This window comes from Macrosteles quadrilineatus, unplaced genomic scaffold, assembly GCF_028750875.1.
Source record: "Macrosteles quadrilineatus isolate MER2022 unplaced genomic scaffold, UCM_ALF_1.0 Scaffold_1__1_contigs__length_201487025, whole genome shotgun sequence".
Lineage (NCBI taxonomy): Eukaryota > Metazoa > Arthropoda > Insecta > Hemiptera > Cicadellidae > Macrosteles > Macrosteles quadrilineatus.
In genome coordinates this window covers 142007329-142030670 of record NW_026542594.1, presented here as the reverse complement: position 1 = coordinate 142030670, position 23342 = coordinate 142007329, and the positions used below count along the sequence as shown (strand labels likewise).

General features: G+C 35.0%; 2 protein-coding genes across 2 annotated transcripts in view; one reads left to right on the top strand and one right to left on the bottom strand.

Annotated features, from left to right (window-relative positions):
• Nucleotides 1-21751, bottom strand: part of LOC128986042 (uncharacterized) — a 33647-nt gene extending 11896 nt beyond the window's left edge. Inside the window, exons 1-3 of the mRNA XM_054406137.1 lie at nt 21367-21751; nt 15465-15667; nt 12510-12666 (exon numbers count right to left, since the gene is read on the bottom strand). Coding sequence (XP_054262112.1) covers nt 12510-12666; nt 15465-15667; nt 21367-21448 — 442 coding nt within the window. The 5' untranslated portion in view covers nt 21449-21751. The remainder of the gene's footprint in view (nt 1-12509; nt 12667-15464; nt 15668-21366) is intronic.
• On the top strand, nt 16911-19032 carry LOC128986051 (uncharacterized). The gene is made up of 2 exons (XM_054406148.1): nt 16911-17397; nt 18560-19032. The coding sequence occupies exons 1-2, from the start codon at nt 16961-16963 to the stop codon at nt 18975-18977; spliced, it is 855 nt and encodes a 284-aa protein (XP_054262123.1). The 5' UTR covers nt 16911-16960; the 3' UTR covers nt 18978-19032.
• Nucleotides 21752-23342: the final 1591 nt, after the last annotated feature.

Genomic DNA, 23342 nt, shown 5'->3' with positions numbered 1-23342 from the left:
TTTTTTATCTAAGAAAATACCTAGCAATTTAACAAAATCTGGATTTTCAATTTGGTTTCTACGTAGTGTAAAACATATTTTCTCTGTCTTATCACTATTAATTTCAAGAAAATTACTCTTAAACCAATTATTACCAATATCGATCATGTTATCAATTCCATGGATTGCTGTGTTAAGATTGTCAGAAGGCCAAATAAACGATGTGTCGTCTGCATATAGAACTGTTTTACAAGGCATAGCATTTGGCAAATCATTAATATATAATATAAACAATACTGGCCCAAGTACTGACCCCTGCGGCACCCCAGCAAGAACCTCTTTAAAAGCTGATGTTTGTTTGCCGGAAGCTACATATTGTTTTCTGCCACAAAGGTAGGTTTTAAAAAAATTTAGTTCCTGGTTTTTTATACCATAAAAATCCAATTTCTGCAAAAGTATGGTGTGCAGAACTGAGTCAAAGGCCCTGCTGAGATCCACAAGAGCCAGACTCAGATAGTTGCCAGATTCAAATGTATCCAGAATATCTGACACTATGGATTCAACAGCTAAAGTTGTGGAGTACCCGGGTCGAAAGCCAAATTGATTGCTATTCAGAATTTTATTATTTGTTAAAAAATCAAAAAGCTGTATTTTAACACAATTTTCAATTATTTTTGAAAAAACTGGAACCATTGAAATGGGACGATAATTGGAAACAGAAGATATATCTCCTTTCTTGAAAATTGGCACTGTTTTGCATATTTTCAGACAACTTGGAAATGTGGAATTTAATAAGGCAATATTAACTAAATAAGTTAAGGGTTCTAGAATGTATGGAGCTATGTATTTGAGAATTTTGTTAGAAAAGCCATAAAAATCTTCAGAGTTAGAGGAACTAAGTGATCTTATAACTTTTAAAATTTCAATTGATGTTACCGGATTCCAGGAAAAATTGGTATTAGAAACATTTTCCTTATCTAAAAAGTCGTAAAAATGTAACCCACTTCCCCCTCCATTAGAGAACTTGTCTAAAATTTGTTTTCCTACATCAATGTAATAGTCATTAAATTCGTCAGCTGTAATTGGTGGATCCGACTTTTCACTTTTAAAAAATAAACCACTTTCTGACTTAACAACTTTCCATGCAGCCTTACATTTGTTTTGTGAACTATTAATAAATTCCTCATTATATTCTATCTTAGCGGTTTTAATTCTAGTTTTATATTTGTTTTTGTAAGATGATAGACATTTTTTTAGGATGTCATTGTTTTGATAAGCTGGTATTTTAGTCAAATCCTTGAGGAGTAACAGAGTATCCTTCATTTTCTTAAGTGACTCATCAAACCACAGGTTATTTTTTGTACTAACTTTGTAGTCCTTTCTTACTCTCTTAGATAGTCTAGGACAGTGATAATTGTAACAATTCTGAATACAGTCAATGAAACATTTAAAAGCAACATTAACATCAGCAATCTGAAAAACCGACTCCCAATTGATGACACTTAAACTATACAAAAACATATTAATCCTTTCTTTTGTTAACAATCTAAAAGAAACTTCTTTGACTATATCAGGCACATATAAACTACTTGAAAATGCAAAATGTAAAATAGGGTGATCAGATATTTGTTCTTTCAAAACTTTACACTGAAATAAGTTTGGCTCAATGTTAGTTGCAATATTGTCAATACATTTGTTCCCTTTGGTTGGGTATTTAAAGATATAATATAAATTGAACGATTTTAAGACATTGACAAGCATTTTTGTGGGATTATCATTCTTTAAAAAATCAACATTAAAATCTGCTCCTAAAATTAATTTACAAGATGGTTTTTTTTGTAAAACAAATGTTAAAAGGCTCTCTAATTGATTAAAAAATAAATTACAATCAGAATCGGGGGTTCTGTACAGAGATATCAAAGTTAAATTGAAATCCTTAATGTAAGTACATGATGCTTCTAATGAGCCAGTGTGAACAAGGTGTGAAATATCTATCCTATCATATGAAATATTTGTACTTAAAATTATTGAAGAGCCTCCATGGGGATCATCCTCTCTGCAAAAGGAATCTGCAAGAGTATAACCTTGGGGAATGTACAGCCTAATTTCATCTCTAAGAAGCCAATGTTCATTCAATAATGCAATATTGCAATGGGATTCCTCTAATACTAAAGCCAATTCACTTAACTTATTCCTTAAAGATTGTACATTTACATGAATTAAATTTAAATTAAATTTATTGGAGCTACATCTGGGATTATTTGTGACAGGGCCTAATGCAGTGGAGGATCCCCTATTAGAGTATCTCCTAAAAAATGAGAATTTACATTTCCTAAAACACTAGCACTGGTTTCACTTTCATTGACACTTTCGGTACACAGTGACACAGAAGGTTGTTGAGGGGCTGTTGATGATGAAGTACCGACTGCCTTTGTAGGTTGAGAGGAGAGGGTGTTGGATTTGCAGGGTGAAGTCACAGCTACAGTTACATCTTGCTTGGTTGTCATCGTGTGTGAATTATCAACCGCAGAACTTGGATTGTTGTTACAGGACGGCAGAGGAGGATATTCTTCCATTGACAGTAAATGTCCATTATCAGCCAAAAGGGGACGTCCGTTGCCACTAGGCATGCCTGTTTTGCCTCCAGAATCTTCATTTTGTCGTGCTGATTGAAGTGACACTATGAGTTTCCTAAGGTGTTTCACAAAGTCTGTATACGATAACTTATTATATAATTTCTCCGAAGCATTTTCATTGTAGGTAACAATTGTAATTGATGCCCCTGTTTCCTGTTTGAATTTCAACAGATTGTTGATGAAGTGGTGTGGTGAGATGCGGTCCCGTGTACATTCTAAAGGGGAGCATATCAGATTTTTTAGCTCTTTCCGTTTTAAGTCTTTGGCAAGCTGATCAAAAACTGCATCGTACGTAGCATTGTATTTATGGTAGTTTTTCGAGTTTTGGTAGTATTTTTGCTTTGTTACTAAGCTGTAGATAATGGCTCCCTGTTTGGATTTTTGACAGGTCAGGTTTGAATCGCAGTAATCTGAGTGACTTGGCTTGCCAAACTTTTCTTTAAAGACTGTAGCGACACCTTGACTCATCTGTTTGTCACTATCAAAATCGGCGGAGATACAATGAGCAAAAGCGTTTTTGCTGTCACCTGAGTACAATTCGATCACAGTGTTCATGTCAGCTTCCAATAGCTGTACTCTAGGTTTTATTGATTGTAATTGTAACAGGTTACTTTGGAGATTAGTTGCAGATGACTTGCTATGCTGAGGTTGACTGGAAGTTCTGATGTGATTCATAATAAGTCTGGCTAGTTCTTTTTTCCCTTTATTATTTAAGTGTAGGCCGTGAGACGTGTAGAATGACCTTCTCAGTACCTGAGTATCGATCAGATGGACATTTTTAAATCGTGCAACCAGTTCACTTAGGTAATTATTAATCCTTTGGATTTCTAAATGAATTGTACTGTTGTTAGGAGCATCATGTCTTTGCGGAATAGTGCAAAGTAAAACTTGTTTATCTTTGTCAAATTCTTGCAACTTTTTCTCTATGTTTTTATAAATATCCTTTGTTGTGTTGTTAAGGGTATTGTTAGTTCCTGCGAGTATAGCTATGACATCACTTCTTTGCTTTAATGCTACATCCACCACATGCAATAGTTCGGTATTTGGCATTACAAGTCCGGTTGTTAATATATCGCTGTTATTCATATAATGAATTACTTGAGACACCCCTCTACCCTGGCTGTCACTGACTATGGAGAGTTTCATATGATGTTTTGATATCTTCAAAGATTTTTGTCTTGTTGGTTTTTTACTGGAGTTTACTTTCCTGATAGTGCGATTTGTTTGAGGCGATACCTGTACGGCTTTTTCACAAAACGTAACTTTTGTTTTGTTAGCAATGAGTGAGGTAGCTTTAGCATTGGAGTTAATTAGGTTTGGTTGGTAGGACACTTCATGATCATCAGATTTTTGGTTGGACTGGATGTCTAGCAATACATTATAAATGTTTTCTGTTGATATAACTGGTATGTTGTTTGTTTTTGGAGGACTGATAGAACCATTGTATTTAAATTTGGCTGATTTAACAGTTGACCATTCTACAGACCCCGTTTCACAAATGTTGTCACCTTTGTGATTTGTATTTGGAGGGTAAATCATTTTTCTTAGAGTTTCTTTGGACACGCTCATATATTGACCTTTGTGAAACCATAAAGCCAGTTGGGCTCTTCTTGTTAATATTATAGACTCAGGAAAAGGCTGTAGCATATTTTCCAATGATTCCAATGAAGGTGTTATACCTTGCATTACACTAGCAAGTACCGTGTCAGCTGCCAAAAGCATATGGATTCCACAATCATGATTGTTGGATTGCGGCGGGATTTTCACTCTCTCAAATTGAAATAAAGCAGTTGACTTTAAAGAGGCATGCATTTTTTGTGCAACTGTTTGAGCATGACTGAGGTTATAGTCACCTTTTGAGTCCATATGAAAAAAATGGTTATTTCCCTTATCCCAGAGTAAAAGACTCCAGTGTGAGCCAGAACCTCCCACTCCTTGGACAGATGACGAGTCATTGACAGGAATAAATACTAAACTCTTGTCCTCAAGCTTAATAGGTTGTAAGATGTCCATGTAATCTTGTAAAACCTTGATCGCAAGTGTTATAACTGGGCTCGTAAGGTGTATTTTTGGTTTTTCATTGCCTAGGGTTGAATTTAATATGTTAAAATAAACTTGAACCGCATCGTCAGTTACCCATTTAGATTCCAAAAGTGATAGGGAAATGTTTTCATTTAATTCTATTTTTTAGTTCTTTATGTTTTTAGTACAACTGTCATTGCTTAGATTCTCAGAAGATACATTATGAGTTGTACATGAGGCCTCATCCAACAAGACTGCTGTAATCTCCATTCCACTATCCCTATCCATCATTAGATGAGGGTCACTAACTGTAATATTATTTTCTTCATCGCATGATTCGCTAATACTAAGCATGCTTAAATTACTAGAGGGAGTGGTACTTGCTCCATTGGGCCCATCTCTATCCAAATTCAACAATATATTTGTATCAGAACTTTTGTCTAGTATGGAGGCTTGAGAACTAGCAATGCTACTTTCATTCAAAATGGAATCATTTTTGGATTTTATTTTAATGGAACTAAAATTAAAATCTTCAATTTTCAAATTAAGTTTGTGGTCTTCTAAGTACTTGGATAACTCTTTTTTCGAACGAAAAACCTTACCCCTCGGTGATGTGATGTAAACATCAATTTTCCCAGCACTGAGACCTTTTTTCCTAACAACCTCCGCCCTCTTCCATCCAGAGGGAATTGTTTTATCCACATCAGAGTTCATATTCAGTTCCAATGTATGAACAAATAAAAATCCAAAACAAAATTATCCTTTTACAAATTCAGAGTGTAAACAATAAAATAATAAACAGACTTTATTTCCTAAAGGCTTCCATTCAAAACTGACAAAACTATATTACATAGGTATCCACTGCTGTTAGCAGCTTTAAAATAAAAATAAGTGGCTACTCAATTCACCACTAGTGCTAACTTTGTAATGGCAATATTTGTTAAAAATTATTGTTTCTTCAGTATTGTGATTCCGGTTTCAAACAACATGTAAACAAGGAAGTAAACAAACTGGCAGATAATAGGTGTCCATGTCCAGTGGATTGAAGCTCAGAGATAAAGTCGACCCATCCCGATGAAGATAAGGACTCAAGCAGTGCAACCTTCTTATCTGATCTGATAAGAAACCCAGCCTATCTCTTTACCTGCATAAACTAGTGATTTCACAGTAAAACTTTTATGTTTTTCTCATCTTACTCAGAGAATAAAACCGGTTTCAGAAATATTATTTTTATAAATCACGCACTGAAATAAAACTCACACAGCTGTACACAATTGTAAGTAAACAAACTATTATTTCTTGTAAAAAAACTTTAAAAACCAGAGAGCACATTTAACTCTGCACTATTGACTTTGGGTCTTCCCCCTCCAGTTGAAACCGTTAAATCAATGATACCTATCAATGATGTTTAACTTGAATTAAGTAATTATTGATGTTATACTTTAATTCTTTCAAACTTAATATAAACATAAAAATTGTTAAAGGCAATCAAAAGTATCATTCTGTATGTTATTTCATGTTTTATTACTGTTTTATTATTACCGCCTACGCGCTCTCAATCACACACGCTCTCCATCTCTCTCTAAACTCCCTTTTACCGCGTTCGGTAGAACTTGTCTGGTCTTGGTCTTGTTCGGGGAAATGTTCGGATTGAAAATTTGCAGATTTTTACCTCCCTTCTCCCTGCTCGGTTCGGGGTCTTGTTCGGGGAAAAGATCGATAGTGTGTCACCGCCTTTACACCTTCAAACCAAATTTCATCAAAATCGGATAAAAATTACTCAAGTTATTGTGTTCACGGACACATATATATATATATATATATATAAATTTGAACGAATGAATGGTGTTTTTGGCCTCTGGGTACATCAAAATGAAAAAGTAAATCGCTAGCGGGCCTAAGTCTTACCATGAGACCTACGGTAATAGCTACTTCCCTATAGGGAAATTCGCTAAAATTATAAAAATTTAGAAAACTTACACAGGGTGAGGCATTGAAACGGCACGATTTAAAAAAAAAAATCACAAATAATTCATTTAGAAAAAAGGATAGTTGTTTTAACATAAATCCTAAGTACATGAGTGGAAAATAATGTTTTGCCTTAAAAATGACTAGTGTAGCCTACCTGTTGCTCGAATTTGGGCAATTGCTAAGTATTACATGTGTTATTTTAAAACGAATAACAGTCATAATTTCTCATGACTTTAAAAGATTCGACTCAAAGATTATGGAAATAGGCCTACTCAAGATGTACATAACAGATCGATATACTGTAATCAACATTTCTTGTAAATATCTTATCATTTTTCAAAAGCTGATCTTGTTTTTCAGTGTTTTCTACAAATAGCCTTACTCATAGCCGCATTAGGTTGTTCATAATAACGATTATAAATTCTAAAAAAAAACATTATTTATATTTCCTCTCCTTGGTGGTTTTCTATGACTTCCCTATGCTTCCATAGTTTGCAAATCGGCCCTTTCAATGATTACTAAGAAATGCAGCACAGTGTTAATTCAGTTTTCTTTTTAGTATATCAAATTATCCAGGCTCTCTCGCTTTTTTCCATTGTAATATTTACGAAAACCCAAATTCAAGTAGTAAATATTTCATTTCAACCAAGTCAGTAAATGTTTGGAGAAAACTGTTAAATTAGCAAACTTATTGACTGTACAATTAACATATGTTCTTCTTCTCACTTTTAATTTCTGACAACAGCTGGAGCTCTTAACGATGTTTGTTTCCCATGTTAACCTTATGGAGAAATAAGAAACTTGAAAGGGCCCCAGGACCTCACTTTCTAATTATTTTCCAAAAAAGAAAGTTTCCTGCACAACTTCATGTTACGCTCATTCCAATGACACCAAAAACACGTCAATAGGTTCAGTAGTTTCGGAGGAGTAATTGTCACAAAAAACCTGCTTGCGTATTAAATAAGTAATAGATTATATTTTTTAATACAATGTCAGTAAAATGCCGTAATTTGGTTTTGCGCACATTGTTGAATTATGAATTGAAATCAGCCCATGACGTTTTTTTAGCGATTGCATAAAGTCTGCATCGTTTTATAGCGCTTTGTCAAGCTAGCAGTGACTTCAAAATTATTCACCCAATGGAGGATAGCTTTCCATGATGCCATGGGAGCTTGCAGCGATAGACTAAACTCAGAACGGAAAGTGCGCTGAGCACAAAGCATAAGATCCACGTTTTTGTAATATTCAATTCAATTCACACAATCAACAATCAACAATACAACAAAATATAAATTGACGATTAATATATACTACATAGGATACAAGACATAGTTATAACCAATACAAATTGAGAATGAATAGTTAGGTTCCTCATTTTCTCGTGTTGAGGAACCATTACAATCTAAAAGACGTACTGGAGAACATATGCCTTAACAGCAAACATGTGTTGTGCACTCGTCCAACGCTCCATGGCTACTGAAATTTCCACTTGTCTAGACGCTTATGGTAATTTTAATTTACCCCGTACTCTAATAGCCCCCAATTCTTTGTCACCTGGTATCAGAATCGTGTCATTTCACTGCCTCACCCTGTACGAATTATTTTATTTTAGGGATGGACGGGATTGAATTTTTCGTTCGGGACGGGACGGGATTTTTATTTCCTTCCCGATTTTCGGGACGGGACGGGACGGGATTTTTTCCTGTGTATAAAAAGAAAGTACTGTATTGCAGTTACCAAAAAAAGACATACGAAATCAAATTTTACCATTTGTGGCACTGATCTATAAAAACCAAAAAATGGGTAACCATTTACAGGTACCCATAGTAACTTGTGACTCGCGGGTCACGGGGTGATCGTCTGTATGACTCACGGTCACGGCGAGATCGTCGTCATGACTCGCGATCACGGCGCGATCGTCGGTATGACTCGCGGTCACGGCGCGATCGTCGGTAGGACTCCGCGGTCACGGCGCGATCGTCGGAATGACTCCGCGGTCACGGGGTTATCGTCGGTATGACTCGCGGTCACGGCGCGATCGTCGGTATGACTCCGCGGTCACGGGGTTATCGTCGGTATGCCTCGCGGTCACGGCGCGATCGTCGGTATGACTCGCGATCACGGCTCGATCGTCAGCATGACTCCGCGGTCATGGCGCGATCGTCGTCATGACTCGCGGTCACGGCGCGATCGTCGGTAGGACTCCGCGGTCACGGCGCGATCGTCGGTATGACTTCGTCTCCTGCGTTCGCGGACCTATCGCTCGCAATAACGGCGTTATCGGCACTCGCGAAGCGGAAAAATCGCCAACGATCGGACCAAATCCCGTCCCGAAAAATTCCCGAGTCAAATGTAATCCCGTCCCGATAATCGGGAATATTTTTTTCCCTGAAAAATTCCCGAAATTTCGGGACCCGTCCATCCCTATTATTTATTTTACTATACATTTTTTTTACTTCCCATTAAAATTAACTTTTCACAACTCGAGTCTACGCACAGGCCCTGCCTATGTAGACTTTTTCCTTTGTAATAGAAGGTATTTTTTTTTACATTTTTGTTCACTTTATCTCTACAGTGTATAATTTTAATTTTAGTTATTCAGATAGTTATGTTTTCTGTATTATTTATTTTTTATTTTTTATTATGTACTGTATGTATATATCTAATGGGAAATAAAATATTATTTCATTTCATTATTTATATATATACAAGGTATAAGCTGGTCTTGTTGTTAAAAAGTGTAATTGTAAATAATTATTTGGCAGTGGAGAATATAGAATATTTTTTTGGAGGGGGTCGAGATTCATTTAAAGTTATGTTAAGTAATTTCAAGTAGACACCCCATGATACTTCATCTCAGTTTTGCTGCGGTAATTTGCACTAAATGTGACTTATACTTTACCAAGATTACGCAGTATCATGATATTGTTCCATTAAATCATATAAATTGTTATATTGTTAAAAGAAAATACCTCAGTACCGGTAATTACTAAATTTAAAGATAGGTCTAGATTTAACAATATGTCATCCCATCTGTAAACACTTATTCTAACCCAAGGAGTCAAAAGTCAAATAAGCGATTGTGATTATCATATTCGGAGGGGTTCTAACTATAAGTATTACTAAGTATTAAGTAAGTGAGTGAAAATTTAAAAACGTACGTTTTCAGGAAAAGCACTTTTCAAAATGTTTTCCCCTGTTTTCAAAACTTTTATTATTATTTTTATTTCATTAACATTTGAAGTTTCATAAAATGTCCATGGTAACGCAATATCTTTGGTATTTTTTTTTTAAAGAGCAACTTTAGTGGAAAAACACAAAATCCTGTCACAACCATAACATACTTTTAAATGAATATTAAAAATAGTTAATATTATTTTTATAACTATGTTTTGCTATAAACTAATTTACTTTTATGACCATTATACAATAAAAAGGTCACTGAGCTTTTGGTATATTTGGTCTTTCTAGAAAAAAATAAAAAAACTCAAAAACTTGAAAAAAGCCAATAAAATCTTTTTAAGTTTGTATAACTCCGAAAAAACTTACCTGAGACCCGAAAAATCGTTATGTTTGTATAGAGGTGTGCTTCTTTTGTGTATAAAACATTGAAATATGACGATATTTTAATTTTTGAAATTTTTATGATAGAAATCATAAACGTGATGGTCAGGGACAAGCGGTACGGTCGTGAATTTTCTGAAATAATCTAAATCTTTCTAAGCAATACTTCAATTATACTGTTAGTTATAATAAAAATATGTGTTTCAATTGAACTAAACTGTTCAATTTACAATTATATTAAAGTTATTGTCACGACCAAACACACTATAATCCATAAGGCTGGATTGGTCGTGAAAAAACCTGCGATGGTCTTGAAACTTTGGTCGTGAAATTACGTGTTATTTGGCTATGTTCTGGCGGTAGCCCTGCACCTCATGTTCGAGGATACAAAGTGGACTTCTAGATTAATCTAGCAATTGAAATATCTTATAAACAAAAATTAACACCATGTCTACTTCATCGAATGACTACATACGGTCATGGACACACCAAAATTACAAAAAACACAATCTTTCCTTTATTAATCTTGTCATTCCTCCTTTCAACTCGAAACGACCGGCACTACAATCCTGACGTACACCCCGAACTAGTCTCTCAAACCAACTGACTCCATCGACGCCAGGCTTGCCACTGTCGTGCTCCAAAGTTGAAATTTTTTCCCAAATGGTCGTGACGCCAAATCGAGGGACAGACTTATTTTGTCATGGTAGTCAGTTTGCAATGACAATAAAATTATAATATGCTCCTTTTTTGTAAGTTTAATAACCATTGATGACATAAAAATATGGCTTTATATATTTCGGCATGAATAATTAGTCTAAAAACAGCGCGAAAGTTGGAAAATGTACCCTAGGGACACGTCATGGTCGTGAATTCCGAGACTTTAAAAATACGAAAAAAATACCTAGAACCTATTTAAAACCAAATAAATGTGTGTAGCATGTTGCCCCCGTCCCAAAAAATATTAAAACACATAATAATAAACTACAAATCCAGTATCCACGAAGTAAAAGGCCAGGGACATGAAAACGTACGTTTTTAAATTTTCACTCAAGTATAAGTGTTAACATTGACTATTGGATACAGAAGACTAAGACAAATTTTATTAAAAACCTGGCTACAACTTTAACATGGGGATGGAATGTCTAGTTGTTGTATTAATAGTCAAAGGTATTAACTATAAGTATCTTTTTTTTCTGTCATCTGTGTATAAATTGTCAAGACCTATTTGATTTTTTTGTGTATACATGCATTTGTGATTTTTATCATTTAAAAACTGTTTTAAAAGTATTGTTTTATGGAGATCTTGTAAGAAAGGTGGAATTACAATGTTGAATAAGTTCGCGCATGATTTATGATAAATAATTTATATTATGTTATTAATTTTTTCTTCACATCCATTATATCCTTATACTCGCCCCTGTTATTTGGGTTGCATTAAAAAAACACCCCATTTTGAAGAAATCAGGAACATATGGTTGGAATTAAGAGTCATATTAGTCAGGCAGGAAGTAGTTGAAAAAATTTCAAGAGCTCTGGAGCAAGGCCCCACTAGAAAAACAGGCCATGCTGCAGGATCTATGGTGTCACACTAGTGTATAGATTCATTGATAGATTCACTGCAATATACAGTTGAACCTCTATAAGACGAATTTCAAGGGGTACGGGAAAAATTTGTACTATAGAGGTATTCTTAATAAAGAGGGTCGTTTTATCGAGGTTTAATGCTGCTGTTATTCTTCTTATAGAGGTTTCTCCTCGCTCCAAGCTTTCTCCAAACAATGACTGAGGAAGGAAGAGGGATGGGTGGGGGTTTCATGTTGAGACAAGCTTCTGTTTGTTTTGAAAACTACGTACTATGGAGGTTAAGATTATGATAAATTCGTCTTATAGAGGTCACGTTCGTCTTGTAGAGGTTTTGTGCTAAGAATATTCGTTGTATAGAGGTTAATCCGTCCTAGCCCATGTGACAAACAAATTCGTCTTATAGAGGTTTTTATTTTTAACTTAATTACTACGTTGTATAGAGGTGTTTTTAGCATTGATATGAAAGTGTTAAGGGGATAAAAAAAAATTTGTCTTATCGAGGAATTCATTTTATTGAGGTTCGTACAAACGAGGTTCAACTGTACCATATGTTTTAGGCAAAGCTGGTCGTTTGTCAGATTTAAACGGTAAAATTTTAGAAAATTTTAGTACAACATACACCACTGTGACGTAGTGTTGCGCTGCAGCACTCTGCCTGTTTTTTTAGTGGGGCCTTCTCTGGAGTGTGTTTTTATATTAACAAACATATATACGACTAACTCTAGGCTATAGTATGAAAGTATGGCTCACCAATCTTTATTGTAGTTGTAGAAACGGTCAGGGTAGGCAAACCAGATTTATTGGGTTCACCTTTGGGTACGTTAAAAATTTCATATTTATCCACATAAGTCTTTAGTTTGTTACAAAAAGATAGTCTATCCAAACAAACAGTTTGCTGCAACTCATCCTGCAAGGAAATGAACATTATTATTATAACAAGTTGTATTTAATCCCAATTTGTTTATATTTTAGTTGTTAAAATAGAAAACTAAACAACACAGGGTGACATTGTCTTTTTCTATAATTTGTTGTAAATATTTAACTAATTCCCAGAGAAGTAAGATAAAGAGGAGCTTATGAGACAACCGTAGGCCTATAGTTCCGGTATGTTTTGGAGCGGAAATGTACTACAGTTAGTATCCGAGAGCAAGCAAGAGCGAGAAAAGCGATGACCACAAACATATTTGTACAGCAGTCGTAGTGCACATGGTCTCCCTACCCCGTGAGTGCTGTAGTACGTGATGGCAAGGGGGGAAAGGAGAGTGGAGAGTAGAAAGGGACGACAAATAGAATTTGCTCTAGACACAAGCGACTGGTGCTATACCAAGACCCCACTACACTACATGTTCTAGTGGGGTGTAGTGTAGTGTAGTGGGGTCTTGGCTATACACCACTTATAGTGTACCATTGAATTTATCCTCTGTTTCCTACTTCTCTGTGACGAAGTTCAGTTATGTTGTATTGTACTTCCTGAGGTTAATAATTTACGTTGAGGTAGGCCAACATAATAAATTACCAATTTCTATTTCAATATTTGTAATATAAAAAACCCTTTTCTGTCTGATTGATTAACATATAAGTACATGTTAAGATTTGATCATGGTACATACATATCACACTTCTCAATAGGCCTACATCATAAAGCTAAATAAAAAGTATAAGGGTGTAACCCTGACACAAGATTGTTTATCATATGATTATTCTCTTCTATGACCACAAATATTAATTGGTACACAGTATTTAAAAAATGAGTCATCTCCCTTATTGATGAACCAATTTTCTAGTTTTGTTTACCCACGTAGTTTTAATGTTATTTCAGTTTTAAGATTTTAATGGCAGCCATTTTGCCATTACACATGATAAAAAATAATATTTTTCCTCAAAATTGGTCTTTGCTATTCATCTACCAATTTTCAATTTACTGTAAAAAGCCCATATAAATAAAGTTTTGTGAAAAAACAATATCGTGGCTGTACAGGTAATTTTTGAGTCTTGAACATTTGTAATGGGTTATTTTAGTTAGTTTTACTTTTATCCAGGAAAAAGGTGGTAGAGGGTTCATGGCCATTTATGTGTATAGTTCTGTATTCTATGTGTACGCCGCAACAAGGCACCACTTACTGGCATCATTTGTGAACAGAATGACCCCATTTGCAGCTCTGCAGCTGACGTGTACGTTTAACTGATGTTTTTTAAATTGTTTTTGTAGTATAGAATCTCACGCTGCATGTGAGGTAAGGTCAGTGATACATTTTTGATTAAAAGAAACATATCTGATGCTGATATAAAATATGGCCCAAATGCCCAAATGCAATGAGTGGTAAAGTGCGGAAATAGGTTATGGGTTGTAAAAATGGCCGAGGAAAGCTTTTTCATTTGTAGTCTTTTTTGGTAAGTCTGGGTACCCACCAAAAACACAATTCCTTCCAAAATGAACATTTTCACGCCCATTTTCAAACTACCTAGCCCATTTATGCACTTCCGCCTCTGTCATTGCATTAGAGTCGTAAACTTCAGTCATCTGGTGATAAATGTCAGCATCTGATATGTTTCTTGTTGTCAAAAACTAGCCTTACGCACAACGGGAGAACCAATAATTTTAAAAATGTTAAAAACTCACAGCAAATTGTACACGTCAGCTAGAGCTGCAAATGATGTCATTCTGTACACAAATGATGCAAGTAAGGGACAAGGAGCCTCGTGGCGTGGATACGCAAGCTACGGAGCTATGAGTAAAAACAACCCTTGCTTAAAAAACGACCCTCATATCTTACAAATCTTTTATATAGTATTCATATTGGAAAATACTTGGGATTTTTTTCAATAAAAAATTAGAATAATTTATAAAATATAAAATTATACTTTTAAAATCCTTTTGAGCTGTCTAAAAAACGTATAGTTCTCTTATGTAAACATAATACAATACCTATACAATTAAGGTTTGTGTATGACATTTGATGCCCATGGACTTTGATGCCCTGACAATTACGTGTCTTGTATATATATGTTTGTGTGTGTTTTGACGACTCCTGGACATCATGGACAAAAATGAAGGTGAGTGAAGCCCAAAAATAATCTTCATAAATGTTTGCCTATAGAACCGAATTATTTGTTTAAAATCCCACAGCACCGAAAGAATGTTTCAAACATACTACAGTACCAAAAAAATGAGTGGAAAGATGAATACGAGGCTAACTGGGCCTTTACTGTGTATTCTGTGATGCAGGATTTGGTACCGGTACCAGCACTTGTGTGTGTTTGTCCAATTGGATTAAAATTATAATCAGGTTGAAACTCATTATAGTCCAAACTGGAATTCCTTCCAAACTGTCAAACTATAAGTATGTTGTATGATATTATCACGTTATATATGGGACAAATCTGTAACAAGAAAAATTACTTCAATTTTTACAATATAGACTGTTTATATACCTCTGCAGAAGCTGGAACTTATGTATATAGACTAAGCACATGATAAGATCACAAATATCTTTAAGATGTAAAAGATCAGGATACTCCTAATTTAATATTAACTTTTTATTACATACAGTATTTACAACTTGGTTGTGCAGCTTTTATATTTTATTTCTATTACGATCAAGTTGCATACTGTGACTGGAGTGGTCCAGGGTACACTCCATGAGCGTCTAAAAAATCAGGAAAAGAACAATTGTAGTTTTTGTACATTTGTTCCATTGTTATTACCAAATTTGCTTCACTGAGGCTAAGACCTCTGTGAACGTCTTGGAGAAGGTCCTCCCATGCTTGTTTCTCATGTAGGAGCTCAATTCTTGTTATTTCTCTTCCAGAACATGTCAAGTGCCTTCTTGGGATTTCTCCTGATAACTTTTTTTGTTTCAACTTTAACTTCTTTAAGGTCTCTAGTTCAGCTTTTAGCAGTCCTTCAACTACAAATTGAAAATACTAGGATTTCAATCAAAACTATTTTAAAAAAGAGATATTTTTTTACATTGTTTAAAGGAAATGTTTACATGAAAAGACATAAAAAAACCACTATCTTTTTTGATATGCATGATTATAAATATCATAGCCCTCAAAAAACTGTGTTTCAAAATATTTTTTTCCTCGAGCGGAAATACACCTCTTTTCACAAGACAATATAACTTTTAAAATCCTTTGAGCTGTCTAAAATCCATAATTAGGTTACAAACATAATACAAAATACAATTAAGGTTTTTCCAAAAATATAAGTCTGTCTTGAGCTCCAACCACCATTTATCATGTTGTTTACTTCCGCCACTACTATTCTACCAACCTGATGCTATGAATAGTATTGTAGTAGCTGATAAAGGTTTGAGGGAAATCGATGCTTTTGCCTAGTATTAATTAGCGTTTTGTGATTCTGTGGGAAATTATTCAATCTCTTGAAAATCTGTGGCCAGTTGATGGGTGTATGGTGTATGGTGTGTATATAAAAAGGGTATAGACTTAAATAATTGGCGTGTTTAAGACTATAAGAGGGCTTAGCGTTAAAACCTCCCGTTTCAGTTTAGCAAGCTCTAGTTCAGTAACATCACAATCTGAATAAAAATTTTCCCTAAATTTGAATCATTGAAACAAGAATGATAGATAACCGATCAAAACCAACCTTCATCGTTCAAAACACCATCAACCTCGTAAAAATAATATTTAATACCACCTGCAAACTCCCTTGAACCTTATGTATGTTACAACTGTACTTTCAAAAACTTTTCTCAATTTATATCCATCAACTGGCAAAGGAATTGCTGACATCGTGCTGATTTGTCTCAATAAGCTTTATGAGATTGTTTAACCAACCAAAATCTAATCAAAATTACAGTAGGGCCTATGGCTAAAAATTTAAAATGTACAGAACCGTTACCGTAATAAATCAAACCTGTGTAGGGTAAATTAATCAATCATTTATTCATCCAATACTAATGATCTTTTATAAAAGTTTTTCTTTGTGTTGTTGATAGTTGATACAAAACAGAGGCCTTCCCCAGCGCACCACTATTTCTCACATAGAACCATCTTAAAATCTGTATTAATTTATTTAGAACTAGTTAACCTGTACCAATAAAAAAAGTTTTATAACTTTTAATTATAAACATCCACAGTATATTTGTGCTAATATCTCTATGACAACATTCTTAAATATTGAGAAACTAAATTAAAAGGTTAACAAAATTACTTCTCCTGATTGGCTACAAAATTTAATGTCAATGATTTTGAATGTGTTTACATTTCTCACAGTCAGTTTATATGAATTCCTCACTGCTTCGATAGAATCTGTCTTAGTATTTGTCACATTAAAAATCATATACAAAAATATTAATTTGGCAAAAAGTGTGATGACAGACACAGTAGCAGAATCTGAAGATGTTGAGGACCTAGAAGACATTAAGCTACTGCCACCTGTAACGTTGGGAGATATGTCTCAGGTTTTACTTTTGACAGATGAAGACAAAACTAAACGGATAGAGCAGTTAGAAGGGGAAGTAATGTCTCTTACTTGTCAACTGACCGAGGCACGGAATCAGACTAACACTTTGTACACAGAGATTGACCGTTACAAGAGAGTCAATGGTCAGGTGGGCTGGATTGTGGAGCAATACAGACATAACATGTCTACTGCGGACATTAGGAAATCCAGGTAGAGTTTGGTTACATTGCCAAACGTATATAATACTAGATTACAAAACAAAAATCAACAATACACATAATATATATGTCAACTGGTTGTTTATTTAATTAAGCTACAAAGTTTATTAATTCCATATAAAACTTTAAGAACTACAGGATGAGGACTTGTTATATTTTTAAGAACCATTAATAACCTTCCTACGTTGGTTAATAGCCTATTTAATATGATTAATTTTTGTCATTAGTACTACTTTTGTATCAGTGGCGGTCCCAGGATTTCATTTCGGAGGGGATGACCACCAGGGGGGGGGGGGGTCTGACGGGTCCCCAGAAAAAAGGGGTTCCAAAAAAATGTGGAATTTAAAGCCTAAAGACATATTTTTATATGTATTTGAGCTCTAAAATATGCTCAAGCTAATAGTATTTATGTTGGCTAATAACATAAAAATATTTCGGGGGGGGGGGGGGATATCCCTACCATCCCCCCCTGGGACCGCCACTGTTTTGTATTGTTTAGATAGAGGTATACCAGGGATATTCAATTAGAGTACATATTTTTCTTTGCAAAATTAATTTCACTAAACTTGGTTTGATTTTATTTTAAAAGCTATATTAGCTGGTTTATAAATGGGTTTAATTATGCCTACTTTTACTGTTGTTTTACCACATTTTATGCAATTCAAATTCCATCAAACAATTAATTTGTTTTTGGCTGCCACATAGTAAGAATGAGTATTTGTGAAAAGTATTAAAGTATGGTTACAAAATGTCTGGTTTGATGTGTTTTCAACTTCCACCCAAGCTGTTTTTACTATTGACTTTAAGCTTCTCCCACCAAGTTTTGCTACAAACAGTTGGACTCCTTATGAGTTGCACATCCCATCTGACCTAGATGGGATTCAAAATCCTCAATTCTTGTTTCTATCTCCTGGCTGATACTGTAACGTAACCTCACTATGCTTGCACAGATATTTGAATATAAAGGGTAGGTCATATAAGGGCTGGACACATCAGTCTTTAGGGCTCAAAGAGTTAATCCTAAATACCTATTTTAAATTCAATAAAACTAACAAGTCAAAACCGATAGTTTTTTTCTTCACAAAATCAGCATATTTTTAATTTTATGTGTCCGTTAACATTTTATGATTTTAATCTTAATAAACCATTTTTAGGCTGCCACTGCCTCCTCCACTTCCTCCACCAGAAAAAGAAACAGTTTCTCAGGTAACTGGGACCAACGAGTTGGCTGAAAATGAGTATTCTGATGACTGGGAATCGGCTGATGAAGCAGAAAATCAGATGCTTGGTGAAAATACGGCTTACAGTAAAGACATTTCAGAAAATCAACACTTCCCAAGGCCAATAATTGGGCCACATTTACCGAGAGCTGCAGATCTGTGCAAATCTTCAATGGAATATTCACTTTCGATGGGTGCACGCAGGGTTCCTAGAGACCCGACTCCTATCCCTTTGCCTTCGCTCAGTGACTATGATACCAGAGTGGATGCTCTTCTAGCAGTAGCCACTCCACAGACCCGCATCTCTGACATATTTCACTACTTGTTCTCAGGGCCGACACCACCTCCCTAAGACATTATTAAGTTAGATGATTCAATCCTACCAATAAACCCTTTAAAACCTTGAAGTGTGATGAAAATATATCCATTATTTATACTTCCCTATAGGGAAATGTATAACAAGGTGTAAGGATGGGTTTTTAAAATCATAGAAAACATTGTTAATTTAGTTTTTTTTTCTTTAAATTTTCTATTAAATTTACAAGAGCATCTTATTTTTTATAGAGGCACCTTGGGTACCACCCGGAAAACCTGTCACCAGAGATAGGAAGAAGTTGAGGAATGAGGAGGCTATATGGTGTCAGCAAAAACCCGCCACCTCCCTCGCAGGAGGTGGCACCTTGTTGGAGTGGCACATTGTCCTGCACAATGGAGTAAGGGGGGGGGGGGCAATGAGCAGCCAACCAACAATTATTGTACATAAATGACTATAGGCCAAGGAGTTGTTTCTCAGCAAACAGCCGATAGTAAGTTTGCAGATTGTAGAAGCATCGTTTTAACCAACAGACAACAGATACAATGCAAAACATTACAGTGAAGCCAAGGTCTGGAGATGCAGATTACTGTTACTGATTACTGCACTGATTTAATGTTATAGTCTATTTTTGGGTACAGTTCCTTCAGAGAAGCTATCGTATAAACTTATAAAAAAAACTTCTTGATTAGCATCGTACGTACGTGTTATTAAATTACCTGAAAGCACAAAAATAGGCTACCTCAAAAACACTTATATTCTTAATAATATTTACACTTATACCATTGACTATATAACACGTAACACGCTTATACTGTTTACTCACAAGACTGTATAAATACATATAAAAGATGGTACAGTAAGGGGTGATCGATTTTGATTGGACACTCAATCACCATCAGACCCAATAGGCAAATGTCACATATCGAATTGGACACTCATATATCTATGCAAGCTAGCAAGCATAGTAAAGTTATGTTACAGTATAACCGAGGTTTGTCTACTCAGCCAGGAGATAGAAACGAGAATCGAGGGTTTTGAATCCCATTGAGGTCAGATGTGTTGTGCAACTCATAAGAGGTTCACCTGTTTGTAGCAAAACTTGGTGGGAGAAGCTTAAAATAAACAGCTTGGGTGGAAGTTGAAAACACATAACTTAAAGCCAGACATTTCGTAACTACTTTAATACTTTTCACAATTACTCATTCTTACTGTGTGACAGCCAAAAACAATTAATTGTTTGATAACCCAAATTTACAAGCTGGAAGGGGGTTTACTTTCATGTTTCTTTTTTATTGTGAAGTGTGACAGAGACTGTACAAGGTAATCCCATCCCAGTGAACTAGCTAGGTTTCAGTATCTGGTATATCATTAAAAAGTAATGAGGCAAACCCCTTAAAAATAGGTACTCATTACTAACCATTGAAGGAATTTAGGCTAAATGTTGAACATCGACAGGCTGTTTAGTTTAAACTAAAGACCCCAAGAGTTTGAAAAAATCAATGTTTGGTGGGATTCCTGAATTCGTTTTTGGTGATTTTAGACAATCATTGCCTACTGAACCACATTATAACTTAGGGACACTAACTTATTTCAACACAAAATTTCAATTATTTGGGAAATTTTATTCTTGTTTTTTAAGTGTGGATTCGAATAGGCCTAGCTTGACTTTTTGGGTGACAACAAAGCTCAAATATTGCGAACTAGGTTGGACATCTTCAATGTTTTTGCCTCTAAAAATTTACAGTAGGCCTAAGTTAAGTTACAGTAGTCTAAGTTATTGCCAAAATATGCACAGCATGTGTTTCCCATCAGTGTAGCTTACATGATAAAATTAGGCCTTGGGAATTTTGATAAATAGCCTAACTTATTAATATTATTTTAAAAGTGGGTTGCGAGAAGAACTTCTATCTAAGGTGGTAGTGGATCGCCAGACCAATGGTTTGGGAACTGCTGGAGTAGGCTATACCATTTACAAATCTACAATAGGTTACATTTAGGCTTGTACCTGACTCTCATAGGGGGCGCTTTTAGGACTCGGTAATCACGCAGGTAGTTTTGATAATTTGAACGAGTTTAACTTAGGCTAACTTAACTTATGAGCAAGTTAAAACTTAGGCCTACGCTAACTAACTTTCCGCCTTAATGTGTTATAGGCTAATTATTTGCATATTTAACATGTAAAGATAAGAAAACATTACAGAGTAATCAACAAACGTGGCATGAGGAACTTGAAAGAGTAGCCTAGCCTACTTGATTTGATCAATTTACAATTTTTTATAATAGGCTACCTAGGTCGCCCCGCTAAGTATCTGTTAACCTACAACTGAACCGAACCTACCCAGTAATTTGTGTTTAACTTATTAACCTACTAAAGGATGAATCCCAAAATGTATAGCTACCATCTTCAGCCCATAAAAAAACTCACCCTCTTTGATTTTTTTGGTATATTCCAAATCATGTTCCTCCTTTTCTTTGATTTGTTTCAGTAAATTAACTAAACTTGTCATTTCAGTGATTGGTAGGCTACTTCTCAACTATAAAAAAGATTGTCTCCAGAAGGCAACTAATTTATTAGGCTAATTTATAAGTGTTTAAGTTAGTAATTTAAACATCATCCTCTGCAAACAAGTTAATTTAATAGATCTGACGATGTACTTTTATTAGAATTACGAATATGGCTCAGTTTCACAAACATGCAACTAAGTTATTCTGTGATAATATTCTGTAGGCTACTGTACTGAACATTGAACCTACTGAACTGATTAGTGATTACGATTACGATTACGGAACTGAAAATCTAAACATCCGACATCGACATCCCACAACCAGTCATTTCTTCGATGGGGGAACCGGAAGCCAGAAGTGAGAAGGTTAAAACAATGTTTCAGTGCTGCCACTCGGATTCGAGTCAACCAAGAAATAATAATACAATACATGTGTTAGTATACCTTTTGGCGCTGGCAATTCGTCATTATCATCCTGGCAGCGAAAATCTACCAATCCATAATACGCGGAGTCAAAATATACAGGAATTTAATATCCACGAATATTATAACAGAAACGTTCTACAGTAGCATCATTGACTATATAACACTGTTAGTGTTTATAGTCAATGGTAGCATTCGTGCACGGCAATATCTCCATATTTCTATATAAATTATATATTTCGAGTGAAAGAATCAATATATCGATCAATATTTTCATTCGGTTGTTTTTCACAACAGATACGGAAGTCTGCCTATGTAATATTTGCAAATTGAAAATTTGTTTTGCCATGGGGAAAGTTAATAAAATACGTTTCCATAAAAATACATAAATAACGGATTTTTTCTTATTTTTTATGCAACTTTTGGCTGCCTTTTTGATTATTTTCAAGCAATGCATGGTATCAATTATGGTGAGCGCTTTTTCATATACAACAGCTAAGGAGCTGCGTCATCGATATGACGTCACTGTCACTGCCGAGTCGATCCAAGGCTATTAAAAAGAAAAAGAGGTTGCCTCAGTCGCGCGTATGACGTCACCCGCCGACCCGGACGGTGCTGCTTTTAATTCACACAGCTGCCACCTGTCAAATTCTTTGTTATTGTTGTTTGTTTTTGTGTACGTTCTGTGCGATTAAGTAAAAGCATGTAAAAGTAAGTTAGCGGGCGGGAGTGTGACGTTATCCGTCGATCTGATCGCCGCATTCTCCTTCACTCTACATATTACCACAGACTAACCAACACAAGGGATGTTGATGACATTTTTACTTTATCTATGATAGATACTAGGAAAAATAAATCTTTGATAAAGAACATCTTTAAGATCTTTAAGGGAAAATATTTTGGCTCTTGCTGACTGAAACATGGATAAAATACCTTTAATATCACAAGCTATTCACGATTTCCTCGGAAAAAAACAATACCTCAGTCAGATTTAATCAAGAATTAGTACTATAATTTAGTTAGACTATATTGTCCTACTAGGCTACATAGTTTTTCAAACCGAAGGGGAAAATATCATGTCCTATCTTTTTCCTAGGACATTAAGCTCTGGATGGATTTCGCATTGCTTCAGACTAGGTAGGCTCTCCCAGTTGGATCATATAGATTTGGGATGTGTACTTGAGTAATGATTATCCATAAAAAAAAGTATTAACTATGCATGACTTTGCAACACTAAGGGAGTATGTTTTATCTATGATATTACTACTCCGCATATTATTTTTGCATATGAGAAACAGCTCTCTTTTTAATGTATAATTAATTTCGGCTGGTTTTCAGAAACAAACTTTACATAGACATTTTATTACAGCAATACAATAATAATTATTTAAAATTGGATATGAATATAAATTATAATTTAAAAAATACTAACTATGGGTGTTACGTTGTTTAGTAGATTGCCAGAACGTGTAAA

Coding starts and splice junctions, on each gene's coding strand:
- LOC128986051 (XM_054406148.1), top strand. CDS start 16,961: ATGTCAATGATTTTGAATGTGTTTACATTTCTCACAGTCAGTTTATAT. Junction 17,398..18,559: donor GCGGACATTAGGAAATCCAG/GTAGAGTTTGGT, acceptor AACCATTTTTAG/GCTGCCACTGCCTCCTCCAC.